The sequence below is a fragment of the Thermobia domestica genome, chromosome 6 (genome assembly GCF_964235325.1).
Source record: "Thermobia domestica chromosome 6, izTheDome1.hap1.1, whole genome shotgun sequence".
NCBI lineage: Eukaryota > Metazoa > Arthropoda > Insecta > Zygentoma > Lepismatidae > Thermobia > Thermobia domestica.
This window is the reverse complement of record NC_137459.1, coordinates 136,273,106-136,295,314: the sequence shown is the minus strand read 5'-3', so window position 1 is coordinate 136,295,314 and position 22,209 is coordinate 136,273,106. Positions and strand designations below refer to the sequence as shown.

The 22,209-nt window shown below is 35.4% G+C and overlaps 2 protein-coding genes across 6 annotated transcripts in view; one reads left to right on the top strand and one right to left on the bottom strand.

Moving 5' to 3' along the window:
* Window positions 1–22,209, bottom strand: part of CRMP (Collapsin Response Mediator Protein) — a 502,151-nt gene that overhangs the window by 333,694 nt on the left and 146,248 nt on the right. For all 4 annotated transcript variants that reach the window (XM_081762168.1, XM_081762172.1, XM_081762170.1 and 1 more), the window contains one exon: window positions 19,196–19,282. In XM_081762168.1, the coding sequence (XP_081618294.1) occupies window positions 19,196–19,282 (87 nt within the window). The remainder of the gene's footprint in view (window positions 1–19,195; window positions 19,283–22,209) is intronic.
* LOC145688238 (prestin-like) overlaps window positions 4,445–22,209 on the top strand; it is a 342,947-nt gene continuing 325,182 nt past the window's right edge. For both annotated transcript variants that reach the window (XM_081762165.1, XM_081762155.1), the window contains exon 1: window positions 4,445–4,885. The gene's annotated coding sequence lies outside the window, so the exon portion shown is untranslated. The remainder of the gene's footprint in view (window positions 4,886–22,209) is intronic.

Genomic DNA, 22,209 nt, shown 5'->3' with positions numbered 1-22,209 from the left:
AATGGGATTATTTTTACATATATCAAACTGAATGTTTGTTTGCTTCTCCAGTTAACTTGGCATTCTTCTAAGTGACTATGTTAAAGAGAACGCAGTCTGAAAGAGGCCATAGGCTATTTAGAATTTTTTTTTATATATAACCTAAGGGGGGAGGAAGAGGTTCATAAGAAAAAGAGGTATTTAAAATTTAAGTAAAAAATAGAGCATTTCATGCTAGGAAGATTAAATTTGTTACTTAAATTCATTATTAGAGACAAATGGACACATATCCCAGTGCTATTGGAAATTTCGATCTTAAAGGGAAGGAAGGGGCAGTTTTTATATTTTAAGAAGTTTGGTTACCAAAACTCCTTTATATATTTACATTGTTCGTCCAGGAGACAAAAATATATCCAGAACTACTTGACTGATCATCATCAAATTTGGTCAGAACGTATGGGGTCAAAAGTTAGTAATCTGGCTTGTTTTTGAGGCCAATGCTCAAACTGGAAGTGGTAGAAATTAACAATTTCCGGTTTTAAAGTTCATCACTATATAGCAAATACGGTAACAAATAGGAAGAAGCGGTTTTTTTGCAAAGGCTTAAGCGTCCCAAAGACCATCTCCATTCTTAACTCTCTAGTAATACCCCAAGTGATAGAAATCCAATACAGCTTCCGGTTTGAATAATAATTGATAAAATATCACCCATACAAACCAAACTACTTCACGTGGTGTACACGTAACACTGCTTCTTGTTTACCTATACATTTATATCGACGTTGCCTGTCTAATCATTACAGGAAAACAGCTCAACTGTATGAAATGAAAGTTTTAAAATAGCACTGGCCTTGAGCACGTGTCTATCATGTCACTTCCAATAAAATCTGTATCTTAATGGGGAGGGGAATTAAGAATGTACGCCAGAAATATACTGTAGTATCTCACATGCCTCTTATCTTAGGGAGACGGAACTCGGTATTTAAACTCCTCATTAAAATAACTGGTCACATGCTCCAAGCATTTTTGGAAATTTCACTTTTAGGGCAAAAGGGGCAATTTTAAACAGTAGTACTGATGCCAGGAGGTCGCAATTTTTCTGATTGGCTGAGGGACGTCACGTGGCCTGACGTCATAGGGGTCGAGGACCTCTTAATTTTGGCAAGGGTTCATTGGCTCACCCCTAAATTTTGAGAGGGTATCTAGGACCACTCTTTAAATTTTGGAAATTGTCAATTTAGAAATTCGGTATAGTAAAATAGGACCGGAGTATGTACCTCTTTAAATTTTGGAGATCCATCTCGTTCCAAAAATTCAAATTTGGAAGGTTTCTGAATTTATTTATCCTCTTTGATGACGGTTTATTACCTTATATAGTTATATGGTTGAGTATGGCGGTCCATTCGCTTTCATAGGATATGCCTACATTGATACTTCCCTCTTAAATTTTGGGAGAGGTACATTGGACAACCTCTTAACTTTGAAAATTGTCAAAAGTGGAATTTGGTAAATGTTCTCTAGGACCATAATATATACGACTGTAAATTTGAGTGGTTCATCTGGTCCCTTTTATGGGTATAAAATTGCCAAAAAATTTTAATTTGGTGGTTTTTGACCTAACATATCCGTTATTATGATGATTTATCATCTTATATGATTATATAGTTGAGTACAGGAGTTCATTCTGTTTTATAAGATATGGGTACATTCATACCCGTTTCAAATTTGGGAAGGCTACATTGGCCCACTACTTAAATTTGGGAATTGTTAGAAAAACAAAAAAAAATGGTAAATGGTCTCTCGGAGTTAAACTCTGTAAATTTATATAACTCTGTAAATTTGGGCGGTCCTACTCATCCCCTTCTTTGGGGAAAAAGTGGCAAATATTAGTATTGCCATGTGTTCGCCATGTGTTCGGTTAGACCCTCTATTGACCTGATTTACCTTCTTTGATCAGCCCTTAACACGTTATATGGCTACATAGTTGAGTAGAGGGACCCATTACCTTCATAAGACATGCGTACGTTGATGCCCTCCTCTTACATTTTGGGAGGGGTATATAAGACCACACCTTAAATTTGGGAATTGTCAAAAATAAAAATTAGTAGGATATAACCAATATTGTTCTTAGGACCCAAATAGACAATTATGTAAGTTTGATTGGTCCTGCTTATCCCCACTTATGGGTAAAAATATTGCCAAAAAAATAAACATAAAGCAACACGATGTGGTAGGTTATTGCACTAATTTATCTTGTTTGATGAGGTTTTATTATATTATGTTGTTATATGGTTGTATACAAGAGGTTATATGGTTATAAAAGGTCTAGTCTCTTTTATAAAACATGGGTACATTGATGCATCTTTTCAAAATTTTGTGAGGGTACATAGAACCATCCCTTAAATTTAGAAATTGTCAAAAATAAAATTTGGTGAATATTCTCTAGAACACAAATACATAATTCTGTAAATTTTGTTGATCCTGACTAACTCCCTTCTATGGTTAAAAGTTTTCAAATATTAATATTGCCACGTATTCACCACGTGGTACGATATTTGCTTAATTTTTCTTCCTTTATGAGACTTTAACACCTTATATGATTATATAGTGTATAGAGGGGACTATTTTCTTTCACAGGATACAGGACATATTTGGAGGGGTACATTGGCCCATTGTTAAATTTAGAAACTATGAAAAAGTAAAATTTGTTAAATGTTTTTTTTAAGACTCGAATGTATATTCCTGCAAATTTGAATGGTCCAGTTTACCCACTTCTATGGGTTAAAAAAATGCCATAATATGCATGTTGCTATGTGGTCGGTTAAAGACCTAATTTATACTCTTAGATTAGGGTTTACTACAACATATCGTTGTATGACTGAGCAGAGTGGTCAATTTTCTTTCATGTGATATTGGTACAATGATGCTCCTCTTTTAAAATTTGAGAGTACATTGACTCATCTCCTAAATTTGGAAATTGTCATTATATATATATATATATATATATATATATATATATTCTATCAGTAAATGCTCTCTAAAACTTGAATATATAGTTCTCTAAATTGAGTTGGGTTGAGTTGATTTTGAGTTTAATGTCCCTTTCAGCAGCGAGACTATATGAGGCGGGACCTACTGTTTAACAAGGAATAAGAACCACATAAGCTTCCGCCGGAAATCGAAACCGGATCTCTCATGCCATAGGTGCTTATGCTAACCGCTTAGCCACAAAGGAGCTCACTTCTCTAAATTGATTAGTTCTGCTTATACAATTTAATTGTTATAACATTGTCAAGGATATATTGTCAAAATTAACAAGATATCGCTGGATATTTCGATTTTCATGTTTCTTGACTTGCCACTGGAGTCATAAATACTCTCAGTTTAGACAGTGAACAGCTTTTTACCTCATTCTTTCTTTTAAACTATGGGAAGCATATTGATCTCTAACAAACATTGTTAACTGAACTAATTAAATTCATGGTTTTATTAACTAACCTATGATCTTAAAGCTTACGCAGCACAAAAAGAATCCTCCATTAGGTCCTATTCTTTGCCAAACCTAACATTTGCCACTGTTAACTATTATTCGCTGCTCCTTCTTCTACTTTCCTGTTAAATATAGCCACCCATGTTCCGGACTCTATGCACTCCACAGGTATTTTACCTGCGATCTTCCTTTCCGGCAAACTTAGCTGTCTTGACATTAAAATCTTTATAGCATTTGGTAATTTCTAGCTATTTTGAAGTTTGTGCTGTAAAACGTTCTAAATTTACTCGCTGCAATGTCCCTTTATCTGCCAAATATTTTATTTCAAAAGAAATCCTCAGTGTCTTGTTCTCGTCTGCACGTCAACGACCAAGTTTTGTATCTATACAACACGACAGGCAGAGTTATAGTTTTGTAAATGTCTACGTCAAATTTCTTCTGTATTAGTTGCAATAGTGAAATGTTCTGTATAGAATAGTATCGAGGCATTAACCCGACATTAAATCAAATACTTTATCTGAAACCAAACCTGATATGGCATGCACTAAAGGTAAGACTATGAAACTGGTGCAAGGAAGGAGAGGCATATTATACAGAGTTTATAAGATATACCGCTAAATAACCGTTGAAACCAACATTCTAGACAATAATTAATTCAAACCATGTGACATCAAACTATAAAGGTTTTTTTTTTTTTTTTTTTAAGTTTTCACTCCATAAACTTTTCCCAACTAAACAGGAGGTGATAATGGTTTTGCTGATTTTGAACTATCCATAAAATGACAGGAAAACAAAGGACGATATCAAAATTAGAGCTTCACAGCGTCTAGTGCTTAGAGATTATTATGAAGCAAAATAACCATTGAGATAGTGTTAATCACTATATAATTTGAACTCCCAAAGCCTATTGCGTGACATACAATTGACAGGTAGTCAAACTGAGTAAAGGTATATATATCTTTACTACTACAGAATGACTACAAAATCGGAAAGCAACGGCGTTATTGCTTTCTGATTAGCAGTGGTGTGACAGTGACCAAAGGCCTTCGAGAAGAGACAGTTCTCCGCGGACGGAAGGTGTAAGTGCAGAAGAAAGTGACAACCATAATCAGTAGGATACATGCAACGAGGTCAATAAACTATACTACAATTGGAAAATTACTTCTCTAAAATCTCGCTAATAGGATTGGTTCTCGATAAAGAGCAATGTTGCAGATCATATCACTGGGAACTGGAGAGATCTGAACTGCAATATTTGTCAAGTTTTGCACAAGTTCTAGGAGAAACATGCAATAGTGGACACACTATAGTGACTAGCATTCTTGAGTCACAAGTCTTTATCATCCTTATGAGTTTCTCCATGGTAACTTCCCCAGTGCCACCAGAAGAATGATGGAATCACATCTTCAAATATAGGTATTCACTTTTTTCCATTTCTGTTTGCACTGTTGCTGTTATTGTTGTTAATTGTTAAGAATTCCAGTGTAAATCAGTCAAATAGACTGTCTGGAAATTTGGTAAATTTTACAGGGTGTCCGATAATTTCCCGTGTTCTTAAGTTTGAGTATCATAGATAGCAGTGTCAGTGTAATTTTAGTTTATTTCTTTAGTACATAGTTGAGTACTTTACATATACAAACTATATAACGAGTAGATCTGTTATCGAAAAATAATAATCAAAGCTTACCCTGAAACAAGCCATTTTGTTCAGCCCGGTGTGACCAATCGGCTGCTAGATGTCTCATCTTTGAACAATTTAGATTATTAAAAAAAAAAAAAAGAATTAATGACAATTTTAGGCTTTATCTTGTTAACTATATTGTCTACTGTCATTTTGTTAGTGTCTTAATGAAGAGTTTAATGAGTGCATATTTCAATATCAATTTTACCTGAATAAGTGGCATGGTTCTTGTACGACATCAATTTTAAGGTATAGAAAACAAATTCGTTTCCTCAAATACTGGGTTTAAGATTTTACATTTACGCGTATCACTTTACTTAGCATAATTATATTTGGTCTAGGAATTAATTCGTGCGGGTGGACAAGAGATGGCGCAACGAACGGAGCGTCCCACAGTTCCGTGTATCCACACATGTGTTGCAAACCCCTGTCATCGCGTATCGTTCGTAGTATAGGGCAGTGGATTAAAGCTTCAACAACACCAGTTTGTAGTTAAGTGAACATGGCGCAATTTGTGCCTGATAAAGTGTTTTTGCGGGGTGTCCTGCTGCATTACTTTAACATCCAGAAAAGTGCGACTGAAAGTCATCGTATTTTGGTGGAAGTGTATGGTGACCATGCTCTAGCTGAGCGAACGTGTCAGAAGTGGTTTGCACGGTTTTGAAGTGGTGATTTCGGCTTGGCAGAGCAAGAGCGAGCTGGACAGCCAAAAAAATTTCAAGACGAAGAATTGACAGCATTGCTCGAGCAGGATTCGTGTCAAACGCAGGAACAACTTGCAGCAGCATTAGGCGTTGATCAAACAACAGTCTCCAAACGCTTGAAAGCCATATGAATGATTCAAAAGATGTCACATTGGGTTCCACATGAATTGAAAGACAGAGACGTTGAAAGACGAAAAACCATTTGCGAATTGCTGCTTCAACGACAGAACAGAAAGGGGTTTCTGCATCGAATTATTACGGGTGATGAGAAGTGGATCCATTACGAGAACCCTAAACGAAAAAAGGCCTGGGTGAAACCAGGTGAACCAGGTCCATCACAACCAAAACGAGATATTCACTGTGCAAAGGTTATACTGTGCATATGGTGGGATATGAAAGGCGTGGTGTACTATGAGCTGCTGCAACCGGGTGAAACTATGAATGGAGAACGTTATCGACGACAATTAATGCGTTTGAAGCAAGCTCTGGCCAGAACACGACCAGAATGGGAGAACAGACATGATAAACTTACTGTTCAACATGATAACGCTCGCCCACATGTCGCAAAACCGGTCAAAACCTATTTAGAAAATGTCGAATGGGAAGTTTTACCCCACCCGCCGTATTCACCAGACGTTGCTCCTTCGGACTACTACTTGTTCGATTGCATGAACAACGATTTGATTGGACAGCGGTTTACTTCTTCAGAAGATATCGAAACATGGGTCTCTGACTGGATCGCTTCCAAGGATGAGGACTTCTTTCGCCATGGAATCCGTACATTGCCTGACAGATGGGCGAAAGTGGTGGCTAGCGATGGACAATATCTTACTTAAGGTATTTATGTATTTTGTGTTTGTACTACAGCTTCAATGTGTGCGTACCAACCGCACGAATTAATTCCTAGACCAAATATATATATATATATATATATATATATATAGATAGATAGATAGATAGATAGATAGATAGATAGATAGATAGATCGATAGATAGGTATAGATATACGAGGCGCACTAGATGTTTTCCCATTAACCCTTTAAATTAATGAGTATTTTAGGCAAAAATTCAATATTTTTACTTACGCAAGTGTATCTTGGTTCGTAATTGTAGTAAAACAATAATTTATACGTCAACTGATTTGGGACCATTATTTCAAATTCCGTAACAATCAAGACTCATATGAGGTCCCTTAAGGAAGCACTGTTGCCAAAATTAGGGAAAATTTGCGTATTTTTACGAGAAAATAATGTAAAACATAAATGGCTGACAACACTGCTTTTATGCTGTAGAAAAATAATGGACAATGTTTGCTGGACTATTGCTAATATATCCTGCAAGTATCGCGAAATTCTAGCGAGCACGTACGAAGAAAAAAAAATTACATGAAACCGTGATATTATAGGGTTATTTTCGCACATAAATTATGTTGCAATGAATGCTTATGTGTAACTCGAGATATTGTAGCAGGGTAATAGTTGATACCTTGTTAGGGGGCGCGGTGGCTCAGTGGTAGAGCGTTCACCTCCGGTGCTTGGGATCCCTGGTTCGATCCCAGCTCGCGCCCTGTGGACTTTGTGGTGAACAAACACCGTGCTCGTGGGTTTTCTCGGGGTTCTCCCCTTTCCTTCCACTTTCTTCATTCCACTATTTCACTCATCTCTCATCATCACCGTCTCCTTTAGCCTCACCGGCATAACCGTGGGACGTAAAACTTAACGATTTCATTTCATTTCTTGATACCTTGTTGGATTCAGCAGGAAACATTCTTTCATATTCCGTAACATCGAGACTTATATGAGGATTCTGAGGAAAGCAGAAGACGTGAAGGCGAACGAAGAAAATCTCTTTCCTTCCTTACTTGTTTGTTTTCTTTCCGCCAGTGAGAAGTGAGAAAAATAAATTACTTTACAATTGTTATTTTCTAAAACCTTCCTTCGACAGATAAGGTTATAGAAGAACTGTAATGGGTTTCTTCTCTTTTGTAGATGAAAGCCTTCCACAGGATTTCACGAAAACATACACCTAATACGAATCTAAGCACAAATGCAATCAACCTTTGTTGTGAAACGTATCAATACAATTATTTTTTGAAAAAAATCATATAGCTGGTAACACTGCGCAGAATACTGAAATAGAAGTGCAAAAAAATCTGCATGTTGCCAGAAACCTATTTGATAAGAAGAAACCAATGAAACGTTCGTTCTGCCATTACAACCTGTGCAATAATTCTAGAGTCCATGTCTTCATTTTGTAGACATATTAATTCTAAGGGTTAAACGCTAGTAATGTTGCAGAATTTAAGTACTATATACGATAAAAAAAACTGTTAAATAGAAGATTTAGTTTATTGCTGTTTAACTTTCCCTAGTGGTGGCACACATACTTCTAACAATAACATACATTGCGCTTATAATGATATATACACCTAACAGATACATACACAGAAAAAAAATGTATGTAGAATATGAAAAACGTAGGTTGCATGCGTAAATCCTGTAGTTTATAGACTCAAAGTACGAGTATACACAACATCCTGCAGCAAAAGTATAACTGAAAACGTATGTTTTATAATACTTTACCCGTATACGTGTTCCGAATAAACGTACTTCCCATATGAATGAGAAAAACTGTATATAGGCGATAAGGGTCCCATATATAAATGGACATATATATATATATATATATATATATATATATATATATATATATATATATATATATATAACATATAATTGACGTATGTAACATGCGTATATGTATGTAATATACGGAAGACTGTTAGATGTCAGACACCCTGTAGCGGCATGGTGTAACATCTAAACGGGATTAAAAGACAGTACGTATGTAGCATATGGATAACATATGCTCCGTACAGATTTCCGTAGTAAACTTATGGAATCCGTATATTTGTACATTATACCGCTGTCCGGATAACGGATTTTTCTCAGCGTACTACTTTTAAAATCAAGTAGGAAAAACGCACCGAAATCAACCGTTGTTTGTCAGTCCAAATTTGCTCTAGACTTAAGACCACCCTATAAGTTCTAACCACTACTGAACTGTTATGAGGGGCTCACGGTGACTCAACGGTAGAGCGTTTGTCTTTGCTATGTGAGGTCGCTGGTTCGATCCCCGGCCTAGCAAATTTATGATGGACAACATTGTGTCCGTGAGTTTTCTGGGGGTACTCCGGTTTCTTCCAACATTCCCATCCCACCAATTCTTTCATCATTGTTGTCTTGCTTTAATCATCTGTTTCTTTTAGTCTAAATTTCATAATCATTAAACGGCAAACTGAATGATTTCATTTCATTTCATTTTTGCACTGTTATGAAGCCCAAATTTTTAAATTAATCTTTGCTTTCCCTAAATTTCGAAGTTCTGGGGGAAAACTAGCAAACCATATTTTCTTTCAATAGTACCTATTAAACTAACAAATGCTTTAGAAATACTGAAATATATCAGACGTTACATACTGTGTAGACTGAATAAACTAATATATTTATAAAACTCAGGTAAATGCCTTTAATTTTGAGCTTCCGGAAAATACTACGTAGTAGACCTTGAGTAATTATTTTAGGTATACAATTAAATGCAGACCAGTTGACTTGGAGAAAATTATCATTTTAAGGAAAACAACATTTTACAGTTGTGGCATGAAACACTTAACCGTAACTGCTGAGATACTAAACGATCACGAAAACACGCGTGTAGTAAGGAAAGGCTTAGTAATATTACGTTTAAGCAGTCACAAAGAAATATCAACAAAGAATTTTAAGCTTAATACGATATTTGTAATAGTTAACAAAATGTAGCTCACCGTAAACTTGTTAGACCCCTATAATAGAACTGTTAGGAAAGTGTTTAGCCATATTCGGTGTCCTTGAATAAACAAACACATGACACTTTTTCGTTAATTACCCACGCAATATCACAGAATTTTTAATGACTAATATTGTAGACTAAAAAAAAAAATCCACAATCAAGTTGTATTTGAAATGAAATGAAATATTTAAGTTTTACGTCCCACGTTTATGCCGGCTAGGCTAAAGGAGACGGTGATGACGAGAGATTAAGGAAATGGTGGAATGAAGAATGTGGGAGGAAACGGGAGAATCCGAGATAACCCACGCACACGGCTTTTGTCCACTACAAAGTTCACTTGTCGCGAGCTGGGATCGAACGGAGGACCCATGCACCAGAGGTGAACGCTCTGCCACTGAGCCACCGTGGCCTCTTCAAGTTGTACTTTATAGACTTTCAAACTTAGCTATTCGTACTTTTAGGAGGTTTTAAAGAACTACTCTATATGACTATCTGCCTGTAGACAAGTATCAGAGCGAAAATGGTAAGAAATAGCGAGATTATTTTATACGAATACGGTGTCGCAAGAACAGGTCCCATTTTGTTTTCAACATTGGATTTCTACAGATCAAACATGCATTTAGATGGCAAGAAACATTTTACAGTATATGAACTCAGTGTCCAAAGAACCAGTTCCGTCCTCAGTAATCTATTGAAAACGGAAAAGGTAGATTTTTATTTTATTTTCCAGTGTCAATGTTGGATCAACACAGCATGTACGTCTACCGCATTAGTTTTATCATGAAATGAAAGTCACATGCTTTGTTACATAAAGTTTGTGCTTTTAAATGCATAACGAGTTTGCAGTGCAGGTTTTACAGTGTCTAAATAGTTATTTTGACAATTTTGTCTAATTTCCTCTACCTACTTGTAAATACTACAGCATATCTCTCTATATTTGTATATACCGGGTGTATTAAAAGTCCTGGGTCATAGGACAACTTTCTTATCACTGAAGATACGAAAAGAAAACTAGAAAGAGAACAAAGTTGTTGGAAATTGCTTGTTTTGAATCTAAAATAGTGCAATGTTTTCCAATTGCACTAAATCTTGGAGCTGCACATTGGTAAGGCGCTCTATACTAAATGAAAAGGCAACATTTCTATTTCAGCAGGTGTTTCAACTGAACGTAAGGGCACCCGAAAATGACAAGGAGAACATGCACATTGCTGTGTGAGGAAATCTAGAACACCTCGAACCTATTTCCCAACAATGCTGTATTGCTGGTATTATGAGAGTCCAAGGAAGAAGCGTGTTGAACTGGAAACGTTACTTTTCCATTTAACATAGAGCACCTTACCAACGTGGAGACCAAATGGTTGGGGCGATTAGAAAAAAAAATACACCATTTTAGATTGAAAATCACTTATTTCCACGAACTTTCCTCTTTTTCCATTTTTACGTATCTTTACTCATAACGGAGTTACTCTATGGTCCCAGACTTTTGATACGCCCGGCATAAAAGAAGTTCTAAGTGAATGACTGACTGATTAACGCTCAGACTAAACCACTTAAGCTACAAACTTAAAATTTTGAGAGTGCATAAGATTTGTGACGTAAGGTACCACTAAGGAAGGATTTTCACGAATTCGACGAGAGAAGGGGGAATTAGGGGTCGCATTTATAATGTTAAAATGTCCGAATCTCTGAAGGGTAGAGACATGAAATTTGGTATGGACTTACTATTTAAAATAATTAGATATTTGCCACCCCTTTCTTTAAATATTCCCTTTAAGGTTCGAGACATGAACATTGGTATTTAGCCTTTTTATTTCAAATAATTAAGCACATGTTTGAGAGTATATATATACAGGATGTAAATGAACTATACCGACATACTGAAAGAGGTGATTCCTGACACCAAAATAAGAGAAAAAAAGTTCGTATGGACCTATGGCGAAAAGTGCATAGTTTCAGAACTAGGGCTGTTCGAAATCGCAAGAAAAGCTCAATTTCAATAGGCCCTATTTCTAATTTCAGAAACTGTGGATGGTGGTTCTTATCAGCGTAAAGGAAGCCACGTATACAAAATCCAAAAGTGCATATTTCATCAACTGTTAATAGGTGTAGAGGGTATTCCCTACAGGGTGTAATTCTCCGGTATGCTCTCAATAGAGTTTTCAGATATACACTTACTTCAAGGAGGGTCCAAAGTAGGCAGGAGGTAAGCCTTGACAACAATGGACATCCAATGGTTTAGAGGGAAGGCGGAAGTGTTAGGAACCGGCAGCTCCATTTTCTTTTGTATTCGGAGTAACGTGTGATGATATGTATTTCGTCACTGTATATTTCAAGATTTTTTCATTTATAAGCGTGAAAGAAAACATCGCAGCATGCGTTTTTGCGAGCACAAGAGACCATGCTGCTGACGATCCTTAACACCTCCGACATCGCGCCAAAGGATTCCGTGTTCACTGCTATCAAGGCTTACCATTTGCCTACTTTGGCCCAATCATAAAATCAGGGCATATCTCAAAATTCTGTTGATGGCATGTTTGGGAATTTCACCCTGGAAGAAATAGTCTGTACACCCATTGAACATTAATGAAATATGCAGTTTTGGATTGCATATGCGTGACTTCCTTTACGCTGAGAAGGACCACCAACCACAGTCTCTCGAATTCAAAATAGGGCCTCTTGAAATTTGGCTTTTTCGCGAATTTGGACAGCCCTAGCTCTGAAACTATGCACTTTTCACCATAGGTCTATATGAACGTTTTCTCTTATTTTGATGTGAGGAACCACCTCTTACAGTTTGTCGGAATAGCGGTATAGTTCATTAACACCCTATATATATAGTTTGCTTTGTTCAAATGAAACTATTTGCTCTCGATGAGGATGTCCAGGCATTTTTTATTATTTTTATTATTATTATTATTATTATTATTATTATTATTACTATTCCATGTGAAATCACCATGTATTAAATATAATGGTTGTTCTATCATCAGGGCATTTTATTTATTTATATTTTATTAATTAATTTATTTATTTATTTATTTTTTAATTTTTTTATTTTATTTTATTTTATTTTATTTTTATTTTTATTTTTTATTTATTTATTTTTTTTTTGTTACCGAAGGTTACCTTACTAATGACGTGCTGAGAAAGATTCTCATAATTTTTCATGTGCTGCGATCTTGAATTTAAACTCATTTCTTCACTGACGTGTGTGAAAATAATGGTTTTGGTGGAGAATAGGCTGCTCCACTTTTACTACAAAAAAGAAGTTGTGGTTTGTATTACCTTAACACAGATATATTTGTCTTTTATAAAACATATGTAAAGGCAAGATAATGTTTTGGTAAAAGAGGTTTTCAAGGTTTCAAATGAAGCTATTAGAAGTACAAAATTTGCCAATTTCGAAAGCCTGTAAAATCAAAATTACTCGACATCACAGGATGGAGTTTATGACATTTTCAAAGTTACCCCCACTTCCAAGGGGCGAGAGGGCTAATTTTATCACAGGTGAATTTTCCCCTGCAAAAAATTAACCTTTCATTTCGAACTTCTTTTTTCTGTCCGATGCTTATTTCCCTAAATATTTTGTTGTCTCAAGTTAACAAAAAATTCATCCGGTATATAAGGATTTTAAGAGCAAATTACAAAAGTCGTTCATCAGTGCAAACCACAAAATGAAATCTACAGTTTATATTCAAAACTGGTAGGAGTATCTAGTGCCAAAATTTCAAATTTCTTTCTGCTTCTCTTTTTGAGAATTTTGACCTTAATATTGTATTTTTAAAAAATCTTAATTTTTGGAGCCAAAAATTTGCATGAAGGACTTTCAACTTCAGCCATATTTCTTAATTTCGAATAGCCTTTTTGCTATGGTTCTTGTGCAGAAAACCCCATCTTGTGATGTCGAGTACTTTCGGCTTTACAGGCTTTCGATAGTGGCAAATTTTGTATTTTTAATGGACGCATTTGAGATATTGAAAATCCCTTTTACGAAAACATTATACTATCTTTATATATGTTTCATGAAAGACCGATACCTCTGTTTAAAGGTAGTAAAAACTACAACTTTCTACCTTTTGTAATTGCCATGTAGCAGCCTGTTCTCTACATCACTGAAAACTCTTGTTTTCAAGCGGGGCAGTTAAGAAAAATGAGTCTAAATCGAAGATGCGGCAGATGAAAATTGTGATAATCTTTCTCAGCACATCAGTAATAATGTAACCTTTGCTGACAATTTATATAAAATGTATCTGATGGTCAAAAAATTCCGCTAGATGATTTGACATGGCATGACTCTATTCTTCTTCTTCTTCTTCTTCTTCTTCTTCTTCTTCTTATTATTATTATTATTATTATTATTATTATTATTATTATTATTATTATTATTATTAGCTGTTATGCCCGTTTTTAGCACGGGTCAAATAAAATATCTATGTAAAAAAAACTGAACAACGAAAGAAAAAATAAACATTTCTAAAATTGGATCTATCTTGTGCGAATGCATATCCGACAAAGTAGATGTGTTTCTATTGGGATGACCTTAATAGTAAACACGGTTTATACTTAATACAACCATTAACTAACCTGTTTTTAACCACAATAAAACCATGTACTACTAAACAGAAAAAAAACAACGTAAAAGCAGACAAAACTATGGATTTCACACAAACATAGGTAATTTCAGATTATTTTTACATGTCTCGGCATCCTCTTTAATATGGGCACCGTTCCTTAGCTGATCGGGGCTAAATTTAAAAGTAAACACTTTCTTGAGTTTCACCATTGACCCCGAAAACTATGGATTTTACACTAATATCGGTCATTTTCGATTAGTTTTACATATCCCGGTAATCGCCCCTCCCAGCAGGTGGCCCCTGCCCGCATACAATGGTAGCTTAATTTGAAATTCATTGCTAATGGAAGCGTCACCATTGATCTCAGCGACCGCGAAAACTATGGATTTGACACTAATATCGGTCATTTTGGACTAATTTTACATGTCTATCCCCCACCCCCGGTGACTTCAGGCCCGCATACAATGGTTGCTGAATTTGAAAGTCATAGCTAATGGAAGTGTCAGCATTGATCTCAGCGACCGCGAAAACTATGGATTTGACACAAATATCGGCCATTTTGGATTATTTTTACATGTCACGGTATTCCCGGCCCCGATGACCCCCCGGCCCGCAGCTGAAGGGGTGAATTTGGAAGTTAATGCGATCTTAGCTTCACCATGGATTTCAGCGACTGCCAAAAGTATGGATTTGACACAAATATCAGTCATTTTAGATTATTTTTACATGTCTCTGTATCCTCCTCCCGCTCGTGACCTCCGGCCCGCATACAATGGTGGCTAAATTTGAAAGTCATTGCTAATGAAAGTGTCACCATTGATCTCTGCGACCGCGGAAACTATGGATTTGACACTAATATAGGTCATTTTGGATTATTTTTACATGTCCCGGTATACGCCCCCCTGAGACCTCCTGGTTCGAAATTTCAAGAAAATGCTTCATCTTGGTCTGAGGCCTGGACCAAGGCACCCGTGACCCACATTTGGTAACTCTTGGTTTACTCGTCTGGTCCCAGGCCGCACACAGACAGACACATAAACAAACTCTTTATTTTATTTATATTAGGCTAAGTTTTACTTTTAGCAATTTACTTTCACTTGTTACGTTTTAAACATATCACTGGCATACAATTAACTATCTGGCAATTTCACTTTTCCTTGATCCGATCTTATATTTTAAAAGTTTTCTTGACGTATATTTAATTTCCAATTTATAAGAGAGTAATTCATTTCCCATAAACGTATTTTCCATGTGCGAAGAACGGGTATTTTAGGTACTTTGTGATAATTCTGAAACCATCATTGTACTTTCAACGATGTGTGTAGACATTATATCTTCTTTTTTTAAACAAACTTGTAATTAAATGTAATGGCTCAGTCTCCACTCTATCGTTGCCTTTTAACTTTCTTTGGTGCTGTTTGGGCACACTGGTGCCAAAGAGCATTAAGTAATTTGAAGATGAAACTGACATGTATGTAACTTTCTATCAATGTACCTCCCAGAAAAGCTGTTTCTCAGTAATCTATAGTTTTAGTTAATTATGCTTCTGAATAAGTAATTGTTACCGTAACTCTGAAACACATTTCTTTGTGGAAATAGTGTCGCTACTCTGTATAGACTCTTCTTGTGTTTGGCACATGGCGATACTCAACCTGAACAGGTAAACTTCAGGGGCGCCACAGAGATAATTGTGTTTAGATATGCAAGGCAGCCTTTAGTAGAAGTAGTAGTAGTAGTACAAATATTAGTAATAATAGTAGTTGGTAGTAATAGTGGTAGCAGTAGTAATAGTAAAACAAATAGTAGTATTGGTGGTTGATAGTAGTAGTAGTACAAATAGTAGTAGTGGTAGTTGGTAGTAGTACTAGTAAGTAGTGCTAGTAGTATAAATAGTAGTAGTAGCTCGGATTCGGTTAAGTTAGGTTAAGGTAGGTTCTGTTGTCTGACTCAGATCATCTAGACGTAACCCTACAATTTTCCTTTCAGAACATTAAATAGTTTGAGAAGAGCCTGAGCATAATGATAATGATACCTGTAAACTTTAATAAAAACGACCCTTGTATTCTTAATGTGTACCTTCCTACTGGTGCAAATTCTGGAACATTTTCGAACCTATAGGAAAATAATATAACATGCTGGCACATTCTACAACAATTTCGAACATTCTGGAAGATTCTAGAACATCGTGGATAATTCTAAAAGGTTCTAGACCATCCAGAAAATTCTAGAACATTCTTGAACCTTTGGGAAACTTCTATAACAGTCTGTAACATTTTCCAAGATTGTTGATGATTCTAAAATTTAATCCATTTTTTAGCATAGTAACACCGTTGCTAGGGCGTTTTCTACCTGTAGGACCCCTGCTGGTCCAAATCGAAACCTTCTTCACGGATGGGCTATACAGGGCTACAACACCATATAACTCCCATGGGGCTCCGGGTTTTGGTTTCGGAGCCTTTGTGGCACGCACGGAGAAACCACTCTTACTTTTATTATACATATTTATTATTATTATTATTATTATTATTATTATTATTATTATTATTATTATTATTATTATTATTATTATTATTATTATTATTATTAATAATCTTTAGTATTTAGGTAGTATTGAAAGGTTCATTTCTGAAGAATACAGTTCGAAACAGTGGAGAGGACATGAGAGTTAAAAATATTTTTTTAAATATTCGATAATACATTACAGACTACTTTGATTTGATTTTCATCTTGGCATTCCTTTCAGCAACAAAGCTATACAAGAAGTGGACCTACAGCTTGACATGGAATCCCAACCGCATGAGCTCCTGTCGGGAATTGGTCCCGGGTCTCCCACATTACAGACTAAGTAATTATAAATGCCGGCAATCCTTTGTTAGTAATTATTGTGATGCTTTATAGCACTACTTCTCATATTGGAGATCTCCTCATAAAGAAAGACGTACTAAGCTCATAAAGAGGGTTCAGAATACTGACATATAATAACATATAACCTAAAAATCTCCATCTGAAATTAGGTCACACACACTGAAAGTATAAAGTTAGTAGAGTAGGGACAAGGGAGCACACGAATTTTTCATAGTTCAGACTAGAGATTCTCAACTTTGCTGGCGACCTGCTTCGTAAACCTGGGACGTACTTCATCCTTTCTCACTCATTGGTCAACGTGCTTTTTGTCTGGCTCCCTCTGTGATTTCAGATACGGTATTGAATTTTCAAATTTTTAGTAATAATAATTTTTGGATAAGTTTTTGAAATCGATACTGTAGACTGATATAGATTTTTTTTATTCATTTAAAAATAATTTTGCAGAATTAGTTAATTTTAATAACGTAGAAATCTTGAATAGGAGTAGGGAAGAAAAATGCCAAACATGTAACTTCGCAAAGTTTTTTTTAATCTCTTCACATCCACTCCCAGAAGCTTTTATGTTTTTATGACGAATATTCTGTATGTAGTTAATTATTATCATTTAGTACTAAAAATTCACTAAAGTTGAAATTTTGAAAATTGGGAACTCGAGAATTGTGTGTGTCGTATGTGACACATTGACTCTACAAGCAAAAATTTACTCTTCAGCTTACTGAAATATGCTATATTCATGTGTCACATACAATACACAGAACCAAAAGAGGTTAAGGCAAATTGAAATGTTCATTACAAGTAGTGCTTTATTAGTAATTTCACAATTTATTTCTGTCAGTAGCTTGCGTCCTTTGCGGTCGCTCATCACGCCTCTCCCTCAGAAGATCGCGCCTACCAGACTGAGATCCATTGGTTTAAATAAAAGGTATTAGGAAAAAATAATATCGTAAATGAGAAATAGCTCGAAAAGACTGATAACTATATTTAATAAATACAGCGCCTCTGGGAGCTAGTATATATATATATATATATATATATATATATATATATATATAGGATCCAAGGGGAGCTATAGCCCTCCTTGACGCTTAGGTATACGCTGGATAATATGCTGCTTTACACCTGCTTCAATCCTGGATCAAGCTGCAAACTAAGGTTTAGCCCCTCCTTCGATGATATCCTGGATCCGCCAGTGTAATATCTATATCTATCTATCTATCTATCTATCTATCTATCTATATATATATATATATATATATATATATATATATAGATAGATAGATAGATAGATAGATAGATAGATAGATAGATAGATAGATATAGATATAGATATATACACAATATATTACGATTATATTGTAATTTTATACTTCGGTTTCTGTAATATGTGATGTATAGGATTAGAGGTAGTATTGGAAAGCACCGTGAAGAAAATCAGCATTGTTGTTCATGATTCTGGAGAACATATTGCTATTTTGATTATGATGATGATTATTATTTAACGTAAACTGGTATATAGCAGAAAACATAATGCTCAAATATTTGGACGCTATATATTAGTACTCAATATGATCATATGATATCCTACTATCTACTTTTCATGTATATCCATTCACGCTTGTAGATGCAATATTTAAATGCATAGTTTCTATTAAATTCTTGAAACATAAATAATACACGCCTTAATGGGCATACTCCTACGTGCAGATGAAAATTAGAAATTTCAAAGAAAAGTGTTCATGATCAAATTTTAAAATAATTGTTGCTGTTATATTTAGTAATAGAAATGATAGTCACAAAACTAGTAGAATTAAATGGTCAAGATGATAGTGAGTTAATCCTGCATGCAAACCTATTTGTGATACAACCATTGCCAGTTTATCTCACATAACTAATGGAAATTGAACTCGAAAATGTACTGAGTGAACTAACTACAATAAAGGAATTAGTAATTTAGAAGAATACTTCCACACATAACCGTGCAATTAAATTCTGTTCCCTCACACCATGCGTAGAATCATGCTGTCTGATGAAAAATCACTCAGTTCTGAAATAGTACTCGGCATTCCCAACTCACCTTGAGCATTTCTTCTTTTACATTGTCCACTGTATCATCATCTTGTCTTTGGGCGGAACTAACTGGACTAGACATGGCAGACGTCTCCTATAGTGTTGAAAACAAAGGAACGGGACAATGTTAGTTATGAACTTCTCAGATGTAGCTGCGAGAGAGAATGACAACAAGCAGATCATAGATACCAGAGAATCACTTGGACTCTGTCCATATAATGCGATGAACTCTCATTAAGAAATCCGATTAGACGAAAGTAATCTTGTCATATGATTAATATCCACAATAACAGTTGGTGGATCACTTATGTATTTCGTTTCATGCAAAAGTCACCGCGCGAGACAATCTTTTGCGTGTAACTTAAGTGCATTTGTACCACAAAATACAAAGGAAAAAACTAGCTCTTATGTCTACTTCACTCGTGTGCATGATAACTAGACACAATCGATAGTCTTGCATGGCTATAATTTTTCAAACTCGCAGACACAAGCGCAATCGACCAGCTTGATCGTATTAAATACAGTATTTTGACTGCCTTTACCTGACCTGAGCTACTACCTCCTACAATTCATTTCTGCAATTTTTACGGTCTATTGAAAGCACTTGTCTAGTTCCTTCCTTGGTGAAGGAGATTCAACAATAATTTCAGAGTTGCTGAAACCGGGGAGAGCCAGGTGGGCAGTTGCCTCTACTCACTATTTTGTAGAGGCAACATTTCCACACCCACTGCCTATAAATTAAATTGCATATACAATATGTAAAACCAAACACATATTGGCAATCAAGATTCGATAAAAAGGTCAAGGTAATAAGTGTTTACCCCTTCCCTTAAGAATTTCGTTCAGGTGCATCTGAAAACTCTTACTGAAAGTAATACTAAATGATTTTTAAAATGTATATCGTTTCAAAATTATTTCAGTAAAAATACACGGAGAGAACGCCAGACACACTGGACACAAATATAATAAAAAATACTTCAAACAATATGCATCAGATGGTATACTTTTCTGCATATTTCATAGCTCTCAGAATACTTTATTTTAATTAGATTATCGGCTTCAGTGACAGAGGCATGAGTAAATTATGTCTCGGTGGAATATGTGAATACAATCATGGGCGGCGCTTAGGGGGCAAAGGGGGGCAGTTGCCCTCCACTTTTTTGAAGTAGTTTCATTTGGAAATTTAAAGTTTTTGTATGTATTACTGTTTCATAGAAAAAATGGTGCCATATAATATTTGCCGTTGCGTGAGTACGTATTGGTTGTCTTCCCGTGAAGTTAAGAAAGCTAGAGGAATTGTGTTTTAATTGTCTTCCTGTGAAGTTAAGAAAGCTACAGGAATTGTGATTTAATTGTCACGGAAAATAACCGAAAAATTAACCTATTGGAGCGCAACAACTCCAGCTTATTTTCGATTCAGGGGTATAGAAGCAAATCCTGCCAAATCCATTTTTCAATTTTGTCAGGAAACGAAGAAGAAGTGACACCCTTATGTTTCAGAATTGTTGAACATTTTTGTGTGTATGTGTGATTGTGTGTGTGTCTTTCTTTCTGTGTGTAGTAGTCACTACTTAATACAAATGAGTGAAATCAACCACTAAACAAAGAAAGTTGTTCAACAATTCTGAAAACATGAAAGCGTCACTTTTCTCCGTTCCCAGACAAAATTCAAAAATTGATTTAGCAGGTTCTGCTTCTATACCCCCTTCTTCCAAGGGCTCGGTATGTTAGTCAGCCGCTTTGAAACTAATTGAGAGAACATTTCGCAGAAAAAGACGTATTTCACAAGCTGTTCCGTAATTGCACAAAGATTGACAGTTACTAAAATATCTTTTCTTCTTCCTAAAGTAAGGAATATTGATTAAAAATGGCGTAATAACAAACAACTTCTACCTTTAGTTTTCGGGCTTTAATATGTGTGGTTCTGGGTTTGATTCCAGTGGAGGCATGTTTCGTAAGCTATGGGGAAGCTACATTTTCAGGGAAAACCCGTCGTGAAAGAAGTGTTCGGAAAATTCCCGCAAATTGAACCCACAAAGCATCGGAAGTAAATACTTCTACAATAAAGCAAGCTGCATTTTCAGGGAAAACCCGTCGTGAAAGAAGTGTTCGGAAAATTCCCGCAAATTGAACCCACAAAGCATCGGAAGTAAATACTTCTACAATAAAACTATTTATTTTAAGCTCGAATATATTTAATTTCATTCAAGACATTTTGAAACATTTACTTTATAAAATGTGAATTATAGGCCTATCTTTGTTAATTGTTTTAAATTAATTTTCAGAAAAGAACCGTCTTGCCACAAGTGCTCGGGAAATTCCCGTAATTGAACGAACAAAGCATCGAAAGTGAACTTCAACAATAAAACCATTTATTTTACGTTGAAAAATATTTATTTCATATAAGACATTTTGATGAATTATGTCTTAAATTAATATAGCTATTTGATATTCATATTTGGCAAATGTCATTGAGGCTCCTGGGACGACTCGATCCACATTTGTTCGTTTGTGTGCCTGTACCACATAGTGTTCAACTTTCGGTCTTTCAAAATTTTCAGGATACAAGCTGGAGACACTCTAAATTTTCTGTTTAGATTTTGGCGGCATATCAACGTAAAATTACAAAATGGCGCCTCTTTCTTCAAAATAGAGGATATCTACGCTACAAAGGACAGTTTTCGGTCTTTCAAGTTGAAAGTTTTAGAGTAGAAACACGAGAGACTAAATTAGCTGTATATGTTTTGGCGGCATAACATTTCAAAATGGTGGCCATTATTCAAAATAGCAGATATTTGTGCTACAGGGTGCAATTTTCGGACTTTTTAAGTTGAAATTTTGAGGGTAGAAGCACAAGACATTCTTAGTTTGCTGTATAGATTTTATTTTGGCTATCCAATATAAAATTTCAAAATGTCGGCCACTTTTTCAAAACAGCAGTGAATAGAAAATTGTTGCAAGTTGTGACAATGACAATCTTGAAATGTTAATCATATTTTAACATTTTTACCCCAAAGACAT